Source organism: Elephas maximus, chromosome 5 (genome assembly GCF_024166365.1).
Source record: "Elephas maximus indicus isolate mEleMax1 chromosome 5, mEleMax1 primary haplotype, whole genome shotgun sequence".
NCBI classification, from domain to species: domain Eukaryota; kingdom Metazoa; phylum Chordata; class Mammalia; order Proboscidea; family Elephantidae; genus Elephas; species Elephas maximus.
This window is the reverse complement of record NC_064823.1, coordinates 37926308-37948696: the sequence shown is the minus strand read 5'-3', so window position 1 is coordinate 37948696 and position 22389 is coordinate 37926308. Positions and strand designations below refer to the sequence as shown.

Below are 22389 nucleotides of genomic sequence, written 5' to 3'. Positions count from 1 at the left end.
TGAGCAAGTAGAAGCTAGAATTTCTGAACTCGAAGGTAAATCACTTGGCACTAATATATTTGAAGAAAAATCAGAAAAAAGAACTTGAAAAAATGAAGAAAACTTAAGAATCATGTGGGACTTTATCAAGAGAAATAGCCTACGAGTCACTGGAGTACCAGAACAGGGAGGGATAACAGAAAATACAGAGAAAATTGTTGAAGATTTGTTGGCAGAAAACTTCCCTGATATTGTGAAAGATGAGAAGATATCTATCCAAGATGCTCATCGAACTCCACGTAAGGTAGATGTTAAAAGAAAGTCACCAAGACATATTATAATCAAACTTGCCAAAACCAAAGATAAAGAGAGAATTATAAGAGCAGCGAGGGATAAACGAAAAGTCACCCACAAAGGAGAGCCAATAAGAATAAGCTTGGACTACTCAGCAGAAACCATGCAGGCAAGAAGGCAATGGGATGACATATTAAAAAAATTGAAGGAAAAAAATTGCCTGCCAAGAATCATATATCCAGCAAAACTGTCTCTTAAATGTGAAGGTGAAATTAAGACATTTCCAGATAAACACAAGTTTAGGGAAATCATAAAAACCAAACCAAAACTACAAGAAATACTAAAGGGAGTTCTTTGGCTAGGAAATCAATAATATCAGCTATCAACCCAACATTAGAACACTGGGCAGAGCAAACAGAAGTCAACCCAGATAGGGGAATCCAAAAACACAAAGCAAGATTATTAAAAAAAAAAAAGCCCCAAACAGGGTAACAGCAATGTTACTATATAAAAGAAGACAACATTTAAATAATAAAGAGGGACTAAGAAATGTAATAATACACCTTCCATATGGAGAGGAAGATATGGCGATACAAAGAAATAAAAGTTACTTTTAAGTTTAGAAAAATAGGGGTAAATAATAAGGTAGCCACAAAGGAGAAAAACTATCCTACTCATCAAAATAAAATACAAGGGAAAAATACAGACTCAGCAGAAACAAAATCAATAAAAACAAATATAAGGAAAGGACAATATACAAAGAAAATCTACTCAGCACATAAAATCAAGTGGGAAAAAGAAAGTGTCAACAACACACAAAAAAAGACATCAAAATGATAGCACTAAATTCATACCTATCCATAATTACCCTGAATGTAAATGGACTAAATGCACCAATAAAGAGACGGACAGTGGCAGAATGGATTAAAAAACAAGCTCCATCTATACACTGCCTACAAGAGACACACCTTAGACTTAGAGACACAAACAAACTAAAACTCAAAGGATGGAAAAAAAATATATCAAGCAAACAACAATCAAAAAAGAGCAGGAGTGGCGATATTAATTTCTGACAAAATAGACTTTAAAGTTAAATCCATCATAAAGCATAAGGAAGGACACTATATAATGATTAAAGGGACAACACACCAAGAAGATATAACCATATTAAATATTTATGCACCCAATGACAGGGCTGCAAGATACATAAAACGAACTCCATCAGCATTGAAAAGTGAGATAGACAGCTCCACAATAACAGTAGGAGACTTCAACACACCACTTTTGGTGAAGGACAGGACATCCCGAAAGAAGCTCAATAAAGACACGGAAGATCTAAATGCCACTATTAACCAACTTGACCTCATAGACGTATACAGAACACTCCACCCAACAGCAACCAACTATACTTTCTGTTCCAGTGCACATGGAACATTCTCTAGAATAGACCACACATTAGGCCATAAAGCAAGCCTTAGCAGAATCTAAAAAATAAAATATTACAAAGCATCTTCTCTGATCATAAGGCCATAAAAGTGGAAATCGATAACAGGAAAAGCAGGGAAAAGAAACCAAACACTTGGAAACTGAAAAATACCCTGCTCAAAAAACACTGGGATTATAGAAGACAATAAGGACGGAATAAAGAAATTCATACAACCCAATGAGAATGGAAACACTTCCTATCAGAACTTTTGGGACACAGCAAAAGTGGTTCTCAGAGGTCAGTTTATATCAATAAACGCACACATCCAAAAAGAAGAAAGGGCCAAAATAAAAGAACTATCCCTACAACTTGAACAAATAGAAAGAGAGCAACAAATGAAACCAACAGACACCAGAAGAAAACAAATAATAAAAATTAGAGCTGAACTAAATGAAATAGAAAACAGAAAAACAATTGAAAGAATTAATAAGACCAAAAGCTGGTTCTTTGAAAAAATCAACAAAATTGATAAACCACTGGCCAAACTGACGAAAGAAAAAACAGGAGAGGAAGCAAATAACCCGAATAAGAAATGAGAGGGGTGATATTACAACAGACCCTACTGAAATTAAAAGAATCATATCAGACTACAATGAAAAACTATACTCAAACTAATTTGAAAACCTAGAAGAAATGGATGAATTCCTAGAAACACACTACCTACCTAAACTAACACAAACAGAGATAGAACAACTAAATAGACCCATAACAAAAGAAGACATTGAAAACGTAATCAACAAACTCCCAACAAAAAAAAAGCCCTGGTCTGGATGGCTTCACTGCAGAGTTCTACCAAACTTTCAGATAAGAGTTAACACCACTACTACTAAAAGTATTTCAGAGCATAGAAAAGACAGACTATTACCAAACTCTTTCTATGAAGCCACCATATCCCTGATACCAACACCAGGTAAAGACACCACAAGAAAAGAAAATTATAGACCTATATCCCTCATGAATATAAGTGCAAAAATCCTCAACAAAATTCTAGCCAATAGAATTCAACAACATATCAAAAAAATAATTCACCATGACCAAGTGGGATTCATACCAGGTATGCAGGGATGGTTCAACATTAGAAAAACAATTAATGTAATCCACCAAATAAAACAAAAGAAAAGAATCACATGATTTTAGCGATTGATGCAGAAAAGGCATTTGACAAAGTTCAACACTCATTCATGATAAAAACTCTCAGCAAAATAGGAATAGAAGGAAAATTCCTCAACAAAATAAAGGGCATTTGTACAAAGCCAACAGCCAGTACCACCCTAAATGGAGAGAACCTGAAAACATTCCCTTTGAGATCGGGAACCAAACAAGGATGCCCTTTATCACCACTCTTATTCAACATTGAGCTGCAAGTCCTAACCAGAGCAATTAGGTTAGATAAAGAAATAAAGGGCATCCAGATTGGCAAGGAAGAAGTAAAAGTATCTCTATTTACAGATGACATGATCTTATACACAGAAAACCCTAAGGAATGCTCCAGAAAACTACTGAAACTAATAGAAGAGTTCAGCAGAGTATCGGGATACAAAATAAACATACAAAAATCAGCTGGATTCCTCTACACCAATAAAAAGAACATCAAAGAGGAAATCAACAAATCAATGCCATTTACAGTAGCCCCCAAGAAGATAAAATACTTAGGAATAAATCTTACCAGAGATGTAAAAGACTTATACAAAGAAAACTACAGTACACTTCTGCAAGAAACCAAAAGAGGCTTACATAAGTGGAAGAACATACCTTGCTCGTGGATAGGAAGACTTAACATTATAAAAATGTCTATTCTACCAAAAGCGATCTATACATTTAATGCAATTCTGATCCAAATCCCAACCACATTCTTTAATGAGATGGAGAAACAAATCACCAACTTCATATGGAAGAGAAAGAGGCCCCGGATAAATAAGGCATTACTGAAAAAGAAGAACAAAGTGGGAGGCCTTACTTTACCTGACTTTAGAACTTACTATACCACCACAGTAGTCAAAACAGCTTGGTACTGGTACAACAACAGATACATGGACCAATGCAACAGAATTGAGAATCCAGGCATAAATCCATCCACATATGAGCAGTTGATATTTGACAAAGGCCCCAAAACAGTTAAATGGGGAAAAGGCAGTCTTTTTTAACAAATCTTGCTGGCATAACTGGATATCCATCTACAAAAAAATGAAACAAGACCTATACTTCACTCCACGCACAAAAACTAACTCAAAATGGATCAAAGACCTAAATATAAAATCTAAAACGATAAGGATCATGAAAGAAAAAATAGGGACAATGTTAGGAACCCTAATACATGGCATAAACAGTATACAAAACATTATAAAGAATGTAGAAGAAAAACTAGATAATTGGGAGCTCCTAAAAATCAAGCATCTATGTTCATCCAAAGACTTCACCAAAAGAGTAAAAAGACTACCTACAGACTGGGAAAAAGGTTTTAGCTATGACATTTCTGATCAGCGCCTGATCTCTAAAATCTACATGATACTGCAAAAACTCAACTGCAAAGAGACAAATAACCCAATTAAAAAATGGGCAAAAGATATGAATAGACACTTCACTAAAGAAGACATTCAGGTAGCTAACAGATATATGAGGAAATGTTCACGATCATTAGCCACTGGAGAAATGCAGATCAAAACTACAATGAGATTTCATCTCACTCCAACAAGGCTGGTATTAATCCAAAAAACACAAAATAATCACTGTTGGAGAGGCTGTGGATAGATTGGAACACTTATACACTGCTGGTGGAAATGTAAAATGGTACAACCACTTTGGAAATCAATTTGGCACTTCCCTGAAAAGCTAGAAATAGAACTACCATACGATCCAGCAATCCTACTCCTTGGAATATATCCTAGAGAAATAAAAGCCTTTACATGAACAGATATATGCACACCCATGTTTACTGGAGCACTGTTTACAATAGCAAAAAGATGGAAGCAACCAAGGTGCCCATCAACGGATGAACGGATAAATAAATTATGGTATATTCACACAACAGAATACTATGCATCAATAAAGAACAGTGAGGAATCTGTGAAACATTTCATAACATGGAGGAACCTGGAAGGCATTATGCTGAGTAAAATTAGTCAGTTGCAAAGGGACATATATTGTATAAGAGCACTATCATAAGGACTTGAGAAATAGTTTAACCTGAGAAGAAAACATCCTTTTGTGGTTACGAGAAGGGGGGGGAGGGTGAGAGAGGGGCATTCACTAATTAGATAGTAGATAAGAACTACTTTAGGTGAAGGGAAAGACAGCACACAATACAGGGGAGGTCAGCACAATTGGACTAAACCAAAAGCAAAGAAGTTTCCTGAATAAACTGAATGCTTCGAAGGCCAGCATAGCAGGGGCAGGGGTCTGGGGACCATGGTTTCAGGGGACATCTAAGTCAATTTGCATAATAAAATCTATTAAGAAAACATTCTGCATCCCACTTTCAAGAGCGGCATCTGGGGTCTTAAACGCTAGCAAGCAGCCATCTAAGATGCATCAGTTGGGCTCAACCCACCTGCATCAAAGGAGAATGAAGAACACCAACGATATAAGGCGATTACGAGCCCAAATGACAGAAAGGGCCACATGAACCAGAGACTACATCATCCTGAGACCAGAAGAACTAGATGGTGCCGGGCTACAACCGATGACTGCCCTGACAGGGAACATAACAGAGAACCCCTGAGGGAGCAGGAGGGCAGTGGGATGCAGACCCCAAATTCTCATAAGACTAGACTTAATGGTCTGACTGAGACTAGAAGGATCCCGGTGGTCACAGCCCCCAGACCTTCTGTTGGCCCAGGACAGGAACCATTTCCGAAGCCAACTCTTCAGACATGGATTGGACTGGACAATGGGTTGGAGAGGGATGCTGGTGAGGAGTGAGCTTCTTGGATCAGGTGGACACTGGAGACTATGTTGGGATCTCCTGCCTGGAGGGGAGATGAGAGGGTAGAGGGGATTAGAAGCTGGCTAAATGGACATGAAAAAGAGTGGAGGGAGATAGTGGGCTGTCTCATTAGCGGGAGAGTAATTGGGAGTGTGTAGCACGGTGTATATGGGTTTTTGTGTGAGAGACTGACTTGATTTGTAAACTTTCACTTAAAGCACAATAAAAATAATTAAAAAAAAATTATAAACTCTTATTTAACTAAAGACACCATTAAAAGCGAAAAGATAGCCAGAGTGGAGGAAGATATTTGGAAAACATGCAACTGACAATGAGTATACCCACTCCGGTTCCAAAGACCAGGTCATTATGCGAAAGTCAGCATTATGCAAAAATGAAGGATGATCACAACAGAAAGTACTTTAAATAAAATATTTTTGTGTTACATAGCTTGATCTAAGACATTATGCTTCTTTTGAATATACTGGACTTCTTTTTAACTTATAACCATATAAAGATTTAGCTAATTATACTCTCTTTAGAGTGTATATGTGATTGAGCAAGATATAACTATAAGAATTACTTTCACCTGCAAGAAGTCAATCTGCATGCAATTTGAAGTTGGAAAACAAGAGTCTGTCATGAAGTTTTCATGCTCAATGCTATCTGGAAACAGACTGCATCCTAGCTGTGAGCTGTGTCCTCTGACCATCACAGCACTAGTAGCTGATCCTTTCACTTGGTGCCCTTGAAACTCAACAAGCTACAGGTAAATAATTAAAAATGAGAACTACATAAGGACATATTGGCATATACATTCACAATGTATATACATAAACAGTAATACATAATTCAGCTTTCTATTAAATATTATCTACTGTAAATATTTAATAGAAGTAATGCTGAAAACCAGGAACCCTAAAACAAATGCTAAGAGTAAAATTTTTAGAGTGTATTGATTTAAGTGCATTCAAGTTCAACATTAACAAGTATGAATTATTTTACTATGTGCATAGGAATGAATAAAGTAATAATGGACTAATAAAGCCAGAAAGATTTGGTTGCTTCTTTATGTTTCCACTGTTACACAACTTTCTATTATGCACTTATTACATTGCACTCCAATGAAATCTACTTGTATCTGTATACACACTGTAGTGTAAGCTCCTTAAGGGCAGAGATGTTTTTGTTTTGTTATTACTTATATTTAACATGGTGCTTAGCATATAAGAAGCATGAGCGTGACTCCAGTGCAGGCTATGTACCCTCAGAAAAGTTCTTTCATCCAGGCAGAGACTCCATCTGTTCTCACATTTCAAATAGTTTTCTCTGCTGCCCCCTTGAGGGTTCTAGGATTTTTACTCCACACTAGGTGACAAAACTTACCCACAATATGGAAAAATAAGATTGCCAATACAGCCAAAGGAATGTACATAAAGGATTAACGTATTTCCAAGGGATGGATTAACCAAATGGCAATAATTTATCATCTGAACATGCTCCTATTTTAAAATGAAGATTCTAGATTTGAAAGGAAAATCAAATCCAAAATGCTCCTAACATACGACTTTTGTTGAAAACATTCTTCTGAAATTAAAAATGTATACATTTCAATTTAAACAAGTCTCAACTGTTAAAGACTCTGAATATTTGTTTTGTTTGATGGGGAATGCATATGACCCACAAGCAAATAGGTGCCTTGTCTTCTATGCTGCCAGGTAGATCTCTCTCAGAGGTCTGCTGGGCTTTAGGAACAGCATCACTATTTACAAAAAGCAACCATCTATATGCTGTTGTCTCTATCACTTTTTGATGTGGACTAGATACTTCTAAGGAGCCCTGATGACACAGTGGCTAAAGTGCTTGGCTGCTAACTGAAAGGCTGGAGGTTCTAATCTGCCAGCTACTCCATGGCAGAGAGATGTGGTAGTAAAGAGTACAGCCTTGGAAACCCAATGAGGCAATTCTACTCTGTCCGACAGGGTAGCTATAATCGGAATTCAGCTCCATGGCAACAGGGTTTAGATAGTACTATTTAGAGCTTAAGTTACATACTCTTCTGTATATTCAGTCAGAAGTAGAAGTGGTGGAGTAGACTACAATTTTGTTCTTCACAGAACATTCATTAATTGTACTTTACATGGCTTTGTGTCTATCCCTAGGGTATCCTATATATATATATATATATATATACGGATACTGCATACACTGCATTATTAGCTCATTACTAGCAGAGAAAAGATTCAAGACCAAAAAAAGGTGATAGGAGTCATTAAATACTTAGTTTCTCTTGTTCTTAAAAATGATGCTAATTCATTATGCTCACTAACCTTCTGCCTATGAAAACTCTGATACTCGTGGAGATAAATAACAGGAAAATACAGTGGGTTCAAAAATCACAGATCTTCATAAATTTTACCTTAGGGTTACTGGTCTCTATTTGTTTAGGAATAACAGCTAGAAAATGATTCTTTTCTTCACTTCCCAAGGTAAAGAACTAGGATAAAATATCAATAAGTACAATAGTTAGGATAGCTTTGCAGGTGGTTCATAAGTTTGATGGAAAAAAATACTCCCAAACTTAAAAAGTTATGTTTGCCCTTGAAAATATGTTTAAGGTCATCTTCATCTTGCTTCTCCCTCTATATGTGTATGCATACGTGTGTGTGTGTATATATATATATATATGATGAAGAAGTGCTCTAGCAGATAGGGTACTATGCTAACTAATTTTTAAAACCCAACACATTAGAAAATTCAGATTCTAAAATTTTAACTGAAGTTTTTAACACTAGAAAAATTGCTTGGGTATATAATAAATCACACATCAAACCTAATACTTCTGCAAGGGAAGATGATTTAATTTAAAAATTTGCATGAAATCCAAGGAGAAAAAAATTGTAAACTGGATAACAAAAAAGAATGAATCATCTTTCTAACAATCATAAAACAGAAGATATATACAGTAGTAACTAGTCATTTTTAGTTCAAGTAACTATATAAAATGACTATTTTTTTATATGAATTAGATTGGCTTAAAAAAATGAATTCAATTGTAGTACTTCTTTTTTTTACATTTAAGAAATATGGAGAGAAAAATACTTTCTCAGAAGAGGTAGTGTAATTCTTCAAATAATGATACTACATATAAGCTCAACTGCCAACCAAGTAGTTCCTGAAAACTTTCATCTCATATTTTAGAAACAGAATTTTTTAACATAATGAGTTTTAAAAATTGATTACCATAGTACTTTCACGGATAAAATGGCTCCTTCGTTATGTGTAGCTAATTATACTTACAGAAATAAGGCAGGGGTGGCATTAAGTGTACTTTCCAAGAGCACCCTAACTTTAAGTTTTAGAAGTTCCTTCCACCACCAATATACATAAACAGGCTGTTTCTGAGAGTTGTGGGAGGAAAGAGCTGTTGCAAAAGTGCAAATGCACTCCTATTTTAATGTTAAAAACAGATATAATTTTTCTTTCAAAAGAATGTACGGCCTATTTCATTACTGTGAGATTACATGTAATTGTTAACAACGTGAGATATTTTAAATGACGACTCATTCTAGTGGAAAAAAATGATGGGGTTTATTTGCAGTTTATACTTTATAATAACTGTCGTATAAAAAGTTTAACCCCTATTTTTCCAAGGAAAAATAACAATAAGAAAGTGATCATTGTTAGGCTAAATTATGCAGTTGCTGGTTATTTATGAATTTATATACTTGATTTTATTTTATACTTGATTTTGGGTTAAAAACGACAAGTCACCACAACACAGACTTTGTTTTGTTCTGTTCTGTGTCTGGCAACAGAGCTGCAGATTCAACTTTCAGTGACAATTCTTGGCTTAATTTACAAAGTCAGCTTTAGGATGAAGGATTTGTTATTTAACCAAACCATACTAAGCACACAGGACATTTCTACAAAAGACAGCAGGCCAGATTAGGGGTAACTATTAATGAGTTTGAAAGCTGACAATATACAATGCAAACTTAAAAATTATATAATTTCTGGTCACTTTGTATTTTAAAAGATAACTTACCTGCAAGGACTCAAGTGGCTCATTCAGTTCAACTTCACTTTCTTTCAGCATCTTAGGAATAGAAGAACACCAAAAGGCAATTGTAATTTATAAAACACAAATGTAAATTTTCAATAGATACAAGTAATACACGAACGTCACCACTCACAATCCAAAAAATAAAGGCTAAAATGTTAATAACATACTATTAACACTTAGCAAGAATTTAAAAGGCTCTTAACAGTACTGGGAAGAATGAAGTGAAATAAACGTTCGTATTGTAAAATATTAAAATTTTAGACTTGGCAATACGTATCAAGAATAAACAATCAATTCTACTTCTGACAATCAAATATAAAGAAATAGTTTAAATAATGATTTATGTACAAAAACACTTACTCAAGTATTATTTATAACAGTAAAATGCTGGAAACCATCAAAATATCCAAAATAGGAACTTTCTATCAAAAGTATAGGGTAGCCATATGATGGAATGTTAAGCAATCTTCAAAAGGTATGTTTAAGAAGATGTTTTAATAATGTGAAAAAATATGATACAAAGGGGAAAGACTATACCGTATACTTATCAATCTAACCATATTTTTAAAAATAGGCAAAGAAAAAGCTGGAAATGGTAATATTAACAATGAATATCTCTGGGTGGGTGATAGGGTAAGTTTTATTTTTTCTTCACCTTTTTTTTTGCTATTTAAAAAGGAAGAAAAATCAAGGTTATTGGAGAGGGGAAAAAAAAAAAAAGACCAGTAATATGAAAAATAAAGATGCAAATAAAACATTTCATTTCCTTTCACATATGTCCACTAGAAAGGGCTATGCCACATAATGAAAGAACTGTCCCTTCAAAAATGCTAGTGGCATCCTCACTGAGAAACACTAATCCAAACTATTGCAAAATTCCAGTTCATCCTAGTTAGCAGTACTTGTTTTTTATATTACTACCACGGTCCTCAAACCGTGCATCAAGGTACCCTGAGGTACACAGTGATCTCACAGGGCTTCCACAAAATGTTTTAATTTTGAGGAGAACAGAGTCTCAATTATCTGTTGGACACTGAATGAATTAAGTCAAAGGAGTTCTGTTTCAACATTAGACTTTATTTCATTTCTTTTTATGGCATCATGTCTTCGTGAAGCTGGGCTTGAGGGGGTTGCCAAAATAAAAAGCAATTCCTGTGGGAAAATCAATGTTGAACAAGAAATGGAGTGATGTTGTCTCATCTATTCCAAGGTTTGAGAAGTTGTGCAGTGCCCAATAGATGCACTCATTCCATTAGTAAGTAACTGTGTTCATTTAAAAATAAAATGCTTACTAAATTATTAGGGTATAAATACCTACTAAACCCACTAAAAAATACTAAGTTGTTAAATACTACCTATTAACTATTTAATAAAAAGAACTGTAAGTTATTTCTTCTGGCCCAAGGATGCTGTGAAAAAGTACTGAAATACAAAAGGGCCATGAACTGAAATAGCTTGGGAACCTCTATATTAGTATAATTCCATTAAAAATTACAGACTATGCCATATCAAACTACAAGAATATACTGATAGAAAAAAAAAATTTTTTTACCTGTTGAGGAGAATCCTGGTTCAGACGAGGAAACTTTGGTATAGCTTGTGAAACTACTGTAGTAAGTGGTTTCCAAGCTATAATGCACAAAAATCAAATTACATACATCATTATCCATATAGTAGTGTTCTAAAAATTTGTTTTAACTGAAAGAAACAAGGAATATAACTTAAATTTTAAAATGAGGCAAAACACTGATAACTGAATCTGGATTGTGGTCTACGGGGGATTTTCTCTGTGTATATTTGAACAGTTTTATGATTAAAAAAATTAGAATGAAAGTCTTTTTGGTTACTTTCTAAGGCAGCAGTAGGGATGTTTCCTTCTCTTTTTTACAAACTAACTGAAAAATACATACTGAAACAATAGCTAACAACCTACACTAAACATGAAATACTGACCAATTATAAGGGGCAAGAAAGGCAAGTTCACCACGACACTGTTGCTTTGTGCAGCCACAGAAAAAGAAAAGGCATTTCTGGATCTATCTTAAATCTGTTTGGCTATGGCTTGCGAAAGAATTTATATTCATTTATTCACTAAACAATTATTTTCAAAGCATTCATGGAAAAGGAGGGATACAGGAGACAAATAAATTACATAAGTAAAATGAAACCTGTTGCTGTGAAGTTGATTCTAACTCATAGTGACCCTATAGGACAGAGTAGAACTGACCCATAGTGTTTCCAAGCAGCAGCTGGTGGATTCGAACTGCTTACCTTTTAGTTAGCAGCTGAGCTCTTAACCACTGCACTACCAAGGCTCCATAAATACATATCTAATTAAGCCAGGTAAATTCAGATTGTGATACAAAAGGGTAATATATCAAAAAGTGCTATAACAGACAGTGATTTTTAGATAGGGTAATGAGGAAAGGCCTCTTATGGCAAGCAACATTTAAGCTGAGACAAGAAAAGACCAGCTATGCCAGGGTGAAAATACTCAGGCAAAAGGCAGAGCAAGTACAGAGACTCTGAGGCAGAAACGTTGGTGAGCCTATGAAATGAAAAGGAGGACAGGGTGGCAAGACCATACCACTTCACCAAGTATCCTTTTATAAAATAGGATTTTTTTCCTTAAAAGAAAAAGTACATACTCAATAATTTCAAATTCTCCTAAATCACAAAAAGATTATTTTAAAGTGATTCTTACTGCAAAAAAAATTATAACTATATCGGATGCAAACTTCATTTTTAGGCAATTGTTATTTCTGGTTTCATAATTTTCCTGTTAAAATTCAGAATAAATTAAATGAAACAAAAATAAATGGATTTTGGAACTTGACGTTATTTCTAAAAAGAGCTTTAAAAAAGCACTGGGTGAAAACTGATATATTCTTTTACTGAGTTCACTCCAGAATAAAATTCTAAATTAATATTTTCTAAGCTATAGTCAAAAGCTGTAACATAATGGAGATTTTTTTTCAATACTTCACACATTCTAAATCAATGGTAAAATTAATTCTTCTCTAATTTTGTATTAAGTAAACTCCATGAAATTATTTCTTTTATATCCCAATAAATAGATTCAATTTTCTTAAATTCTCTCAAGAAAACCAATTTAATCCTTTTCAGGGAAATCTATTTATTTCAAGAAAAAACTTCTCTTTTCCAATTTAATGAGAGAAAAGAACAAATTGTAAAATTATTCCCCAAAATTAAATTCTCTGGTTGTTAAATTCTCATATTATAAATTTATATCTTTATATAGTTATATAATTATACCTAGCCACCTTTATTTTTCATTGAAGCTGTTTTCTTATTTTTAATTTTTTAGAAAATAAACTCTAACATTTGGCATCAAGTTAATGACATTTTAACAAAACATGTTAGTAGATACAATAACATATCCATGTTTCTCAGAAATCCCTTGAGATATCCAAATAAGATTCAATTTAAACTTTTCTTTGAGAGTATCTTTAATGCTTGTTCATTCACACTCACGTGTGTTAATATTTATTATTTCATCCTTAAAAATGCAATGTTGTTGGCAACATACCATAAACAAAGCCAAAAGACCAATATATACTAAAAGAAAATATCTGCAACACATATCTCAGACAAAGACCTAATATCCCTAATAAGAAAGAACTACAAAACAAGGGGCATAAAAAGACCAAATACTCATTAAAAAACTGGATAAAAGGTTAGAACAGATACTTCATGAAAACGGATATACAAATGATGCTTAAACACACAAAAAAAGCTTCTCAATTTCACTTGTTGTAAGATAAACAAAAATTTTAAATACACTAAAATATCATTCTTACCTATCTGATTGGCAAAAATTCAAAAGCTTGGCAACACACTATTGACATAGTTGTGGAGAAGGATACTCTTATACGTTGCTGGTAGGAGTGAGAAAATTGTGTACTCCCTTTAGAGGAGATTTGGGGATATCTAACAAAACTACCCATCTGTTTATGCATTTATCAGCAATCCTACTTTTAGGGATTTACCCCGAAGATATACCTACAAAAATATGAAAACAAAACAAACAATGAAAAAGCCCAGATATATAAGGATGTATACGGAGCTGCTGATTTTTGCAAACAGCAATACAGGTAGGATAAACTGATCACCTATACAACAGGTGGGCAAGAATGGTATGGAAAGCATAGGGAAGGGATCTGAGTATCTGTTTTTTTATGGCTTTGCCTTTTGAACTATGTTAATGCTTTACATAGTCAAAAAACGAAAATAAATCAACAACGATGGGAGGAAAAGTTCTAATACTGAATATAAACAATGCAACTAACTACGTTTATATCAAATGATAACATAATCAAACTAAAAAAAAAAGTAACCCATATAACTTTTGAACATAATAAGCTACACTTCCAGTAAATAATTCTCAAACTTTACAAACTTGTAAAAGTTTTTGTCAGCAGTGGTATTGGTGTAACAAGAAACTATTTTGTGTGTATTGTATTGTTGTTGTCGTTAGGTGCCATCCAATTGGCTCCGACTAACAGCAACCTTACGTATAACAGAACTAAACGTTGCCTGTTCCTGTGCCATCCTCACAATCTGTGTTTACTGTACAACAGAGTAAGTAAATATAACGATGTTGTTGGGAACCAGGGTCCTTTCTCACTATTGGAATAGAGAAACACAACTATGGAATGGAGGAAAGAGAGAAAGAACTCTGTGGTATGAGATTAGAATTAGAGGTATCAATATGAAGTCACAATTTTTTTTTAAACAGTATTTCCTAGCATGTGTCCAAAAATGAATAAAGATAGGAATGGATTGCATAACACAGAGTAAGAAAAGATCCATAAGCCCATCTGATATGAAGAAATAACAAAATAAAGTGTGTAGGGGGCTGTAAGGGAAGATTTTCTTTACAGTAGGATATCACTTATAACAAATGTAGGAAGAATGAAAATCAACAGTTTACAGTTTCCATGATAGTAACTGACTCAGGCAAGAATCATCGATGTGTGCTAAAACTGTGTAGTGTAGACAGTTGGCAACAGGATATTCATAGTCTCAAAACATCACTCCACAGAGTACTTATTGATTGCAAAAGGAAAGATGCAGTACCTCTAAAATGGAGATATCCGGCAGACACCAAATGATCCAATTTAACATTACAAACAATGGGACAAAATGGCATAATATGTCCTCTGGTATGATGCCCTAAGAACACTACAATCTACAAAACAATTGGCCTGGATCCCATTTCTGGTCAGTCAAAAAAGACAGAATATAAAAGTTAAAAGGTTGAGAATTTTTCTAGATAAAAGGAAACAGAAGCAACACGACAAATAAATGCAATGTGATACTTAACTGGATTCTGGTTGGAGGGAGGGGTTAGCTGTAAAGGACATTATTGGGACAACTGGGGAAATTGAATATAGACTGTATATTTGATAATAGTATTGTTATCACTGTTAAATTTTAGGTGATATCTGCTGAAGTAACTAGAGGTTTAATGTAGTGGTATCTATAGTTAACTCTCTAATGGCTCAGAAAATTTATAAGTGAATACCAATGAGGTCTACTTACATAATACATATTGGGTTCAGAACAAAAGGCTTAATATAAGCTGTTGTCCCTAAAGAATCAGTACTAATCTGTTGAGAGAAATACCAGTTTCACAACTGTGATGAACATCTATTGTCGTTCCAAACCTTTATATATCCTCTAGAACTGTGATATCCAAAACAACAATCACTAGCCACATGTGACTATTAAGCAGTGTGGGTTGTCTAACTTGTGATGTGCTGTAAGAGTAAAACACACACTGAATTTTAAAAACTTAGTATAAAAAAGAAGACAAAATATCTCATTAATAATTTTTATATTGGTTACATGTCGAAATGATATCTTGGATATACAGAATTAAAATATATTATTAAAATTGATTTCACTGGTTTCTTTTAATTTTTAAAATGTGCTATGGGAAAATTTAAAATTATACTTGTAGCTCACCAGATAGTTCTATTACAGTGCTGCTCTAGAAGTTTCATTGTATTATGGTCATGGTTTTAATTTAAAACACTACCTTCTATTCTAATCGAGGCTTACTTCTTAGCCACAAATACATTTAATATAGTACAAACTTATATTCTCTAAGGAAATGGACTGTAGGCTTAATTGTATCCATGAACTACTGTCTCCTTCACCAGGAGACCAGAAATGGATGGTGACCAACTACCATTATTGAACATTTCAATAAAGGAGTCAACAGATAGCTCCTGATCAAAAGGAAGAAAAATGTGAAACAGAAATTCAAGTTCTCATGGAAACCAGACTTACTGGATCCATTGAGACCAGGAGAATCCCTGAATTCATTGCCTAGAAACAATTTTTAAACCTTGAATCAAAACTATCCCATGAAGTCATTTTCAAAATAACAACACTTTAGTTCAATTAGTAAGGAATGTTTGCCTTGTGTATTGTGCTCTTTTAAAGAATTATCTATATGACACCAAACTGACAACAGTAACCCTAAAGCACAGATGAGAGGTTTAAGGGGCAGAGAGTCTAAGTTAACGGTGGTGAAACAACATGGGCAGAGACAGTGAGGATGATGATACAATGTGATGTACGCAAGCTTTGGCAGTGAACTGCACATATAAAAACTACTAAACGGATGTATGTTTTGCTGTTTTTATTTTCACCCCCCCCCAAAAAATTACATTGCTTCTAGAGGCCTTTCAAAATAATGCTTTGTTGAGTTTCATGTGATGATCAACTTTCTACAAGTATTTTATTTTGCTTATTTTCACTATAACATAGTTATTTGATCTCATAGTTTTAGAATTCTATTAGTTAGCCAATATTCATCATTGTATATTCCTTTAATTACCACAAATGTTAATTACTTCAAAATAAAATCATACAGACTCCCAACAAAGAAGAGTCAATGACCAGGTAGCTTTACTGATGAGCCAAAGCAAACCAAACCAAATCCGCTGCCGCTGAGTCGATTCCGACTCATAGTGACCCTATAAGACAGAGTAGAACTGCCCCATACAGTTTTCAAGGAGCGCCTGGTGGATCTGAACTGCTGACCTTTTGGTCAGCAGCCATAGATAGCTCTTAACCACTATGCCACCAGGGTTTCCTTACTGGTGAAACCTACTAAATATTTAAAAAAGAATTAACACACAGCTTGACCAGGGCAACGTCATAGAAGCTTCACAGACACATCCCAATGCCTTGAGGGACTGAGCTACTGGGCTGAGGGCTGGGGACCATGATTTTGGGGAAAAAAAAAAAAATCTAGTTAAATTGGCATAACATGGTCTATAAAGTAAATGTTGTACATCCTACTTTGGTGAGTAGGGTCCAGGTCTTAAAAGCCTGTGAGTGGCCATTTAAGATACAAGTACTGGTGCCATCCTGGCTGGAGCAAGCTGAATGAAGAAAACCAAAGACACAAGGGAAAGGTTAATCCAAAGGACTAAGGGACCACAACTACCACAACCTCCACCAGCCTGAGCCCAGAACAGCTAGATGTTGCCTGGTTGCCACCACTGACTGCTCTGACAGGGGTCACAACTGAGGATCCTGGACACAGCAGGAGAAAAATGTAGAACAAAATTCACACCCACATACCCGCACACACACAAACCTCAGGCTTGCTGGTCTGAGAAACTGGAGTAAATCCCAAGAGTATGGTCCCTGGACACCCTTTTAACTCAGTACTGAAATTACTCCTGAGGTTCACCCTTTAGCCAAAGATCAGACAGATCTATATGGCAAACAATAACACACATGAGGAATGTGCTTTGTAGTTCAATCATGTATACAAGACTGATGAGCACACCAGACAAAAGCAAAGATGTGAAGACAAGAAGGAACAGGAAAACTGGATGAATGGAAACAGGAAACACGGAACCCAGGGTGGAGAAGGGGCGTGTTGGCATATCACAGGGTTGGCAACCAACGTCACAAAATGATTTGTTTATTAACTGTGTTTAATGGGAAACTAATTTGCTCTGTAAACTTTCACCTAAAGTACAATTTTAAAAAAAGAATTAACACCTACCCTACTCAAACGCTTCCAAAAAATAGAAGAGGAGGGGACACTTTCTAATATATTCTATGAAGCCAGCATTATCCTGATACCAAAGCCAGACAAAGATATCACAAGAAAACTAGAGACCAATATTCCTTATGAAGATAGATGCAAAAATCCTCAACAAAATATTAGCAAATAAAATTGAACAGCACATTAAAAGGACTATACACCAGGACCAAGAAGCTTTATCCCAGGAATACAAAAGTGGTTCAATATAAGAAAAATCAATTAATGTAATAATATACCACTTTAATAGAATGAAGAAAAAAAACAAAAAACCTCGATCATCTCAATAGACACAGTGAAAACATTTGACAAATCTCAACACCCTTTCCTGATAAAAATACTCGGCAAACTAGCAATAGAAGGAAAATTTCTTAACGTGATGGAGGGCATTTCCGGAAACGGTGAAAGACTAACGCTTTCCCCCTAAGCTCAGAAACAAGACAAAGATGCCTACTTCTGCCAGTGCTCTTCAACATTGTATAAGAAGTCCTTGCCAGAAAAATTAGACAAGAAAAAAATAAAGGCATCTAAATTAGAAGACATAAAACTATCTATATTTGCTGATGACATGATTCTATATGTAGAAAATTCCATAGAATCCATAAAAAACAGACTAAAGCTAACAAAATTCAGCAAAGTTGGAGGGTACAAGATCAAAAGGCAAAAATCAGTTGTGTTTCTACATATCAGCAGTGAATAACCTGAAAAGGGAATTAACAATTCCATTTCCAATAGCATTCCAAAAACCAAAATGCTTACACTTAGGAATAAATTTAATGAAGATGAAAGACATGTACACTAAATACTACAACAGCCTTCTTTACAGAAATAGAAAAACCAAAACCTCAACTTTATATGGAAACCCTGGTGGCACAGTGGTTAAGTATATGTAATGGCAACAGGCCATGAGTAGCTAAAGCAATTTGCAAGAGAAGAACAAAGCAGGGTTCATACTTCCTGATTTTAAAACATACTATACGGCTGTAGGAATCAAAACAGCCTGGTACTGGTGTAACAACAGATAGATAGACCAATGGAATAGAACCAAGAGTCTAGAAATAAACCCACACATCTACAGTCAACTGACTTTTAAAAAGGGTGCTAAGTACATTTGATGGGAAAAGAAGACTCTCTTCAATAAATGGTGCTGGGAAAACTGGATTTCCACACGCAGAAAAATGAAATAGGATCCATGCCTCACACCATATACAAAAACAAATTCGAAATGGATTAAGGACCTAAATATGTAAACTAAAACCATAAAATTCTTAAAAGAACAAGCAGAAGCAATGCTATCAGGCCAAGCTTTCAGCAATGGATTATCTAATAACAAAACCACAAATAGCAAAAGACTAAATAAATAAATGGTACCTCAGAAAAATTAAAAAACTTTTGCTCATCAAAAGACTTTGCCAAAAAAGTGAAAAGACAAGCTACTGTCTCGAAGAATATCTTCGGAAACCATATATCTGACAAATATCTAATAACCAAAATATATATAAAACTTCAACAACAAAAAGACAAATATCCTAACCATAAAATGGCAAAGGACTTGAATAGGCATTTCATCAAGGAGGACATTCAAATGGCCACCAAACACAAGAAAAGATGCTCAGCATCATTAGACATCAGAGAGATGCAAATTAAAACAACGGTGAGATGCCATTTCACTCCATTAGCGTGGCTAAGGTTACAAAAAAAAAAGTGAGAGAAAGTAAATGTTGGTAAGAATGTGGGGAAATTGGCACTCTTATCCATTGCTGGTGGGAATGCAAAACTGTACAGCTGTTACAGAAAACAGTGTGGTGGTTCCTCAAAAAACTAAAATTAGACTATTACATGACCCAGCAATTCCACCCCTAGGTATATACCCAAAAGATTTGAATGCAGACACTCAAAAAGAGACTCATACACCAGTGTTCACTACAGCACTATTCGCAATAGCCAAAAGGTGGGAACAACCTAAATGCCCATCAACAGATGAATGGATAAAAAAAATGTGGTACATACATACAAAGGAATACTACTCAGCCAGCAAGAGAAATGAAGTCTTGATGCATGTACGGTTGGAGCTTGAAGACATTATGCTAAGCAAAATAAGCCAACCATAAAAGGACAAACACAGTATGACCTCACTTATACAGTAAGACAAGAAAAGGCAAATGTATAGAGATCAAAGTTTACTAGTGGTAACCAGGGGCAGGAGGAAGAAATAAAGAGGGGCTTAATGGTGAGGGAAAAATCTCATTAAGGGTAGGGTTGCACAGCCAATTATTGTAATTGCTGTCAATAAGATGTATACCCGTAAAAAGTCGAATTGACAAAAGTTGTGTGATAGATACATTTATGACACACGCACACAAAAAAAGTAGCTGTTGAGGCTGCTTATGTAAAAACAAACACCTGAGAAGATTTGGTTCCTTGGCTTGGAGGTTTAGAGTCATGGTTTCATGGGGCATCCCAATTAACTGGCCTAATAACGTGTTTAGTGCTTCTGTTCTATGTCCTAGTTCACTGCATGGTGCCTGGGGTCTTAAAAGCTTGCAAGCAGCTATGCAAGTTATAACAATTGGTCTCTATTCACCTAGAGCAATAAAGGAAGGAAAGTCTGGAATAGGAGGAGGATATGGAATATGTGGCTAATTGCCTCCATGAATAACTGCGTCCTTTGCCATAAGACCAGAAGAACTGGATGGTGTCAGGCTACCATTACTGAACATTTTGATCAAAGATTCCATAGCAGAATCCTAATCAACAGGGGGTAAATGCAGAATTTCAAATTTTCATGGACTCTAGACTTCCTAGAGCCGTGGAGGGTGGATGAACCCCTGAAACTATTGGTCTGAGATAATCTTTAAACCTTAAACCAAAAGCATCCCCTGAACTCATCTTAAAACCAAACAACAGTTTAGCTTAACTAGTAAAAATGTGTGCCTTGAACATTATGCTCTGTTAAAAACTATCTACCCAGGATCAAATTGACAACAGCAACTTAAAAGCTTAGATAGGAACCTTAGGGGGCAGTAAGTTTATGTTGACAAGGGAGAAACAACTTAGAAAAGGAAGTAAGAACGATTGTACAACTCAAAGAACGTAATCAATATTATTAAATTGTACGCGTAGAAACTATTGAATTGGTGTATGTTTTGCTGTATGCATTCTCAACAACAACAAAATAAAATTTAGGAAAAAAAACACTACAAATACCTGCTAAAGAAATTAAAGACCTAAATAAATGGAAAGACATCTCATGTTCATGGATTGGAAGACAATACGGTTAAGATGGCAATACTCCCCAAAGTGATCTACAGTTTCAATGCAATCCCTATCAAAATTCCAACCACCTTTTTTGCAGGTGTACTGGAGCTGCAGGATCTCAACCCGCTCCAAAGTCGTTGCCGTCGAGTCGATTCCGACTCATAGCAACCCTATAGGACAGAGTAGAACTGCCCCATAGGGTTTTCAAGGAACAGCTGGTGGATTCAAACTGCCAACTTTTTGGTTAGCAGCCAAGCTCTTAACCACTGCCCCACCGGGGCTCCTGGATAAACACATGCAAAAGAATGAAGGCAGACCCCTACCTTGAACTCCATATACAAAAATTTACTCAGAATGAATCAATGACCTAAATACAAGAGTTAAAACTATAAAGCTCTTAGATGGGAACATAGGGGTAAATGTTCACGACCTTGGATTTGGCAATGATTCTCAGATATAACACAAAAAGCAGGAGAAACAAAAGAAAAAGATAAGTTTGACTTCATCAAAATTAAATCCTTTTGTGCACTTAAGGATATTATCAAGAATGTAAAAAGACAACCTATAAAAAAAAACCCTATAGAATGGGAAAAATGTTTGCAAATCATACATCTCATGAGGATATTAACGCTTAGAATATATAAAGAAATCTTAAAACTCAACAATGAAAAGACAAATAACCTAATTTAAAAATGGGCAAAGGACTTGAATAGATATTTCTCCAGATATACAAGTGGCCAACAAGCACATGAAAAGATTTTCAATATCACTGGCCATTAAGGAAATGCAAATCAAAACCACAATAACACTTCATAGCTACTGTTGTTGTTAGATGGCTTGAATGAGCTCCAACTCATGGGGACGCATCTACTAGGATGGCTTTAATAAAAATAAAAAAACAGAAAATAACAAGTGTTGACAAAGATATGGAGAAATAGGAACCCTTGTATATTGCTGGTAAAAATGTAAAATGGTACAGGTGCTATGAAAAATGATTTGGCAGTTCCTCAAAAAGCTAAACGTAGAATTACCATAAAAACTAAAAAATGACCCAGAAATTCTACCCTGAGGTATATACACAAAAGAAGTGAAAACATATGTCCAAACTGAAACTTATACACTAATGTTTATAACAGCAACATAAGTCAGAATAGAGAAAAGTTAGGAACAACCCAAACGTCCATCAACGGATGAATGGATAAGCAAATTGCGGTATAAATACACAATGGACTACCACTCAGCTATAAAAAGGAATGAGGTACTGATATGTGATACAGCTTGGAAGAACC

The 22389-nt window shown here is 35.0% G+C and overlaps 1 protein-coding gene across 1 annotated transcript in view; it reads right to left on the bottom strand.

Annotated features, from left to right (window-relative positions):
• ZGRF1 (zinc finger GRF-type containing 1) overlaps nucleotides 1–22389 on the bottom strand; it is a 99843-nt gene that overhangs the window by 59564 nt on the left and 17890 nt on the right. Inside the window, exons 7-9 of the mRNA XM_049885494.1 lie at nucleotides 11300–11376; nucleotides 9730–9780; nucleotides 8101–8178 (exon numbers count right to left, since the gene is read on the bottom strand). Coding sequence (XP_049741451.1) covers nucleotides 8101–8178; nucleotides 9730–9780; nucleotides 11300–11376 — 206 coding nt within the window. The remainder of the gene's footprint in view (nucleotides 1–8100; nucleotides 8179–9729; nucleotides 9781–11299; nucleotides 11377–22389) is intronic.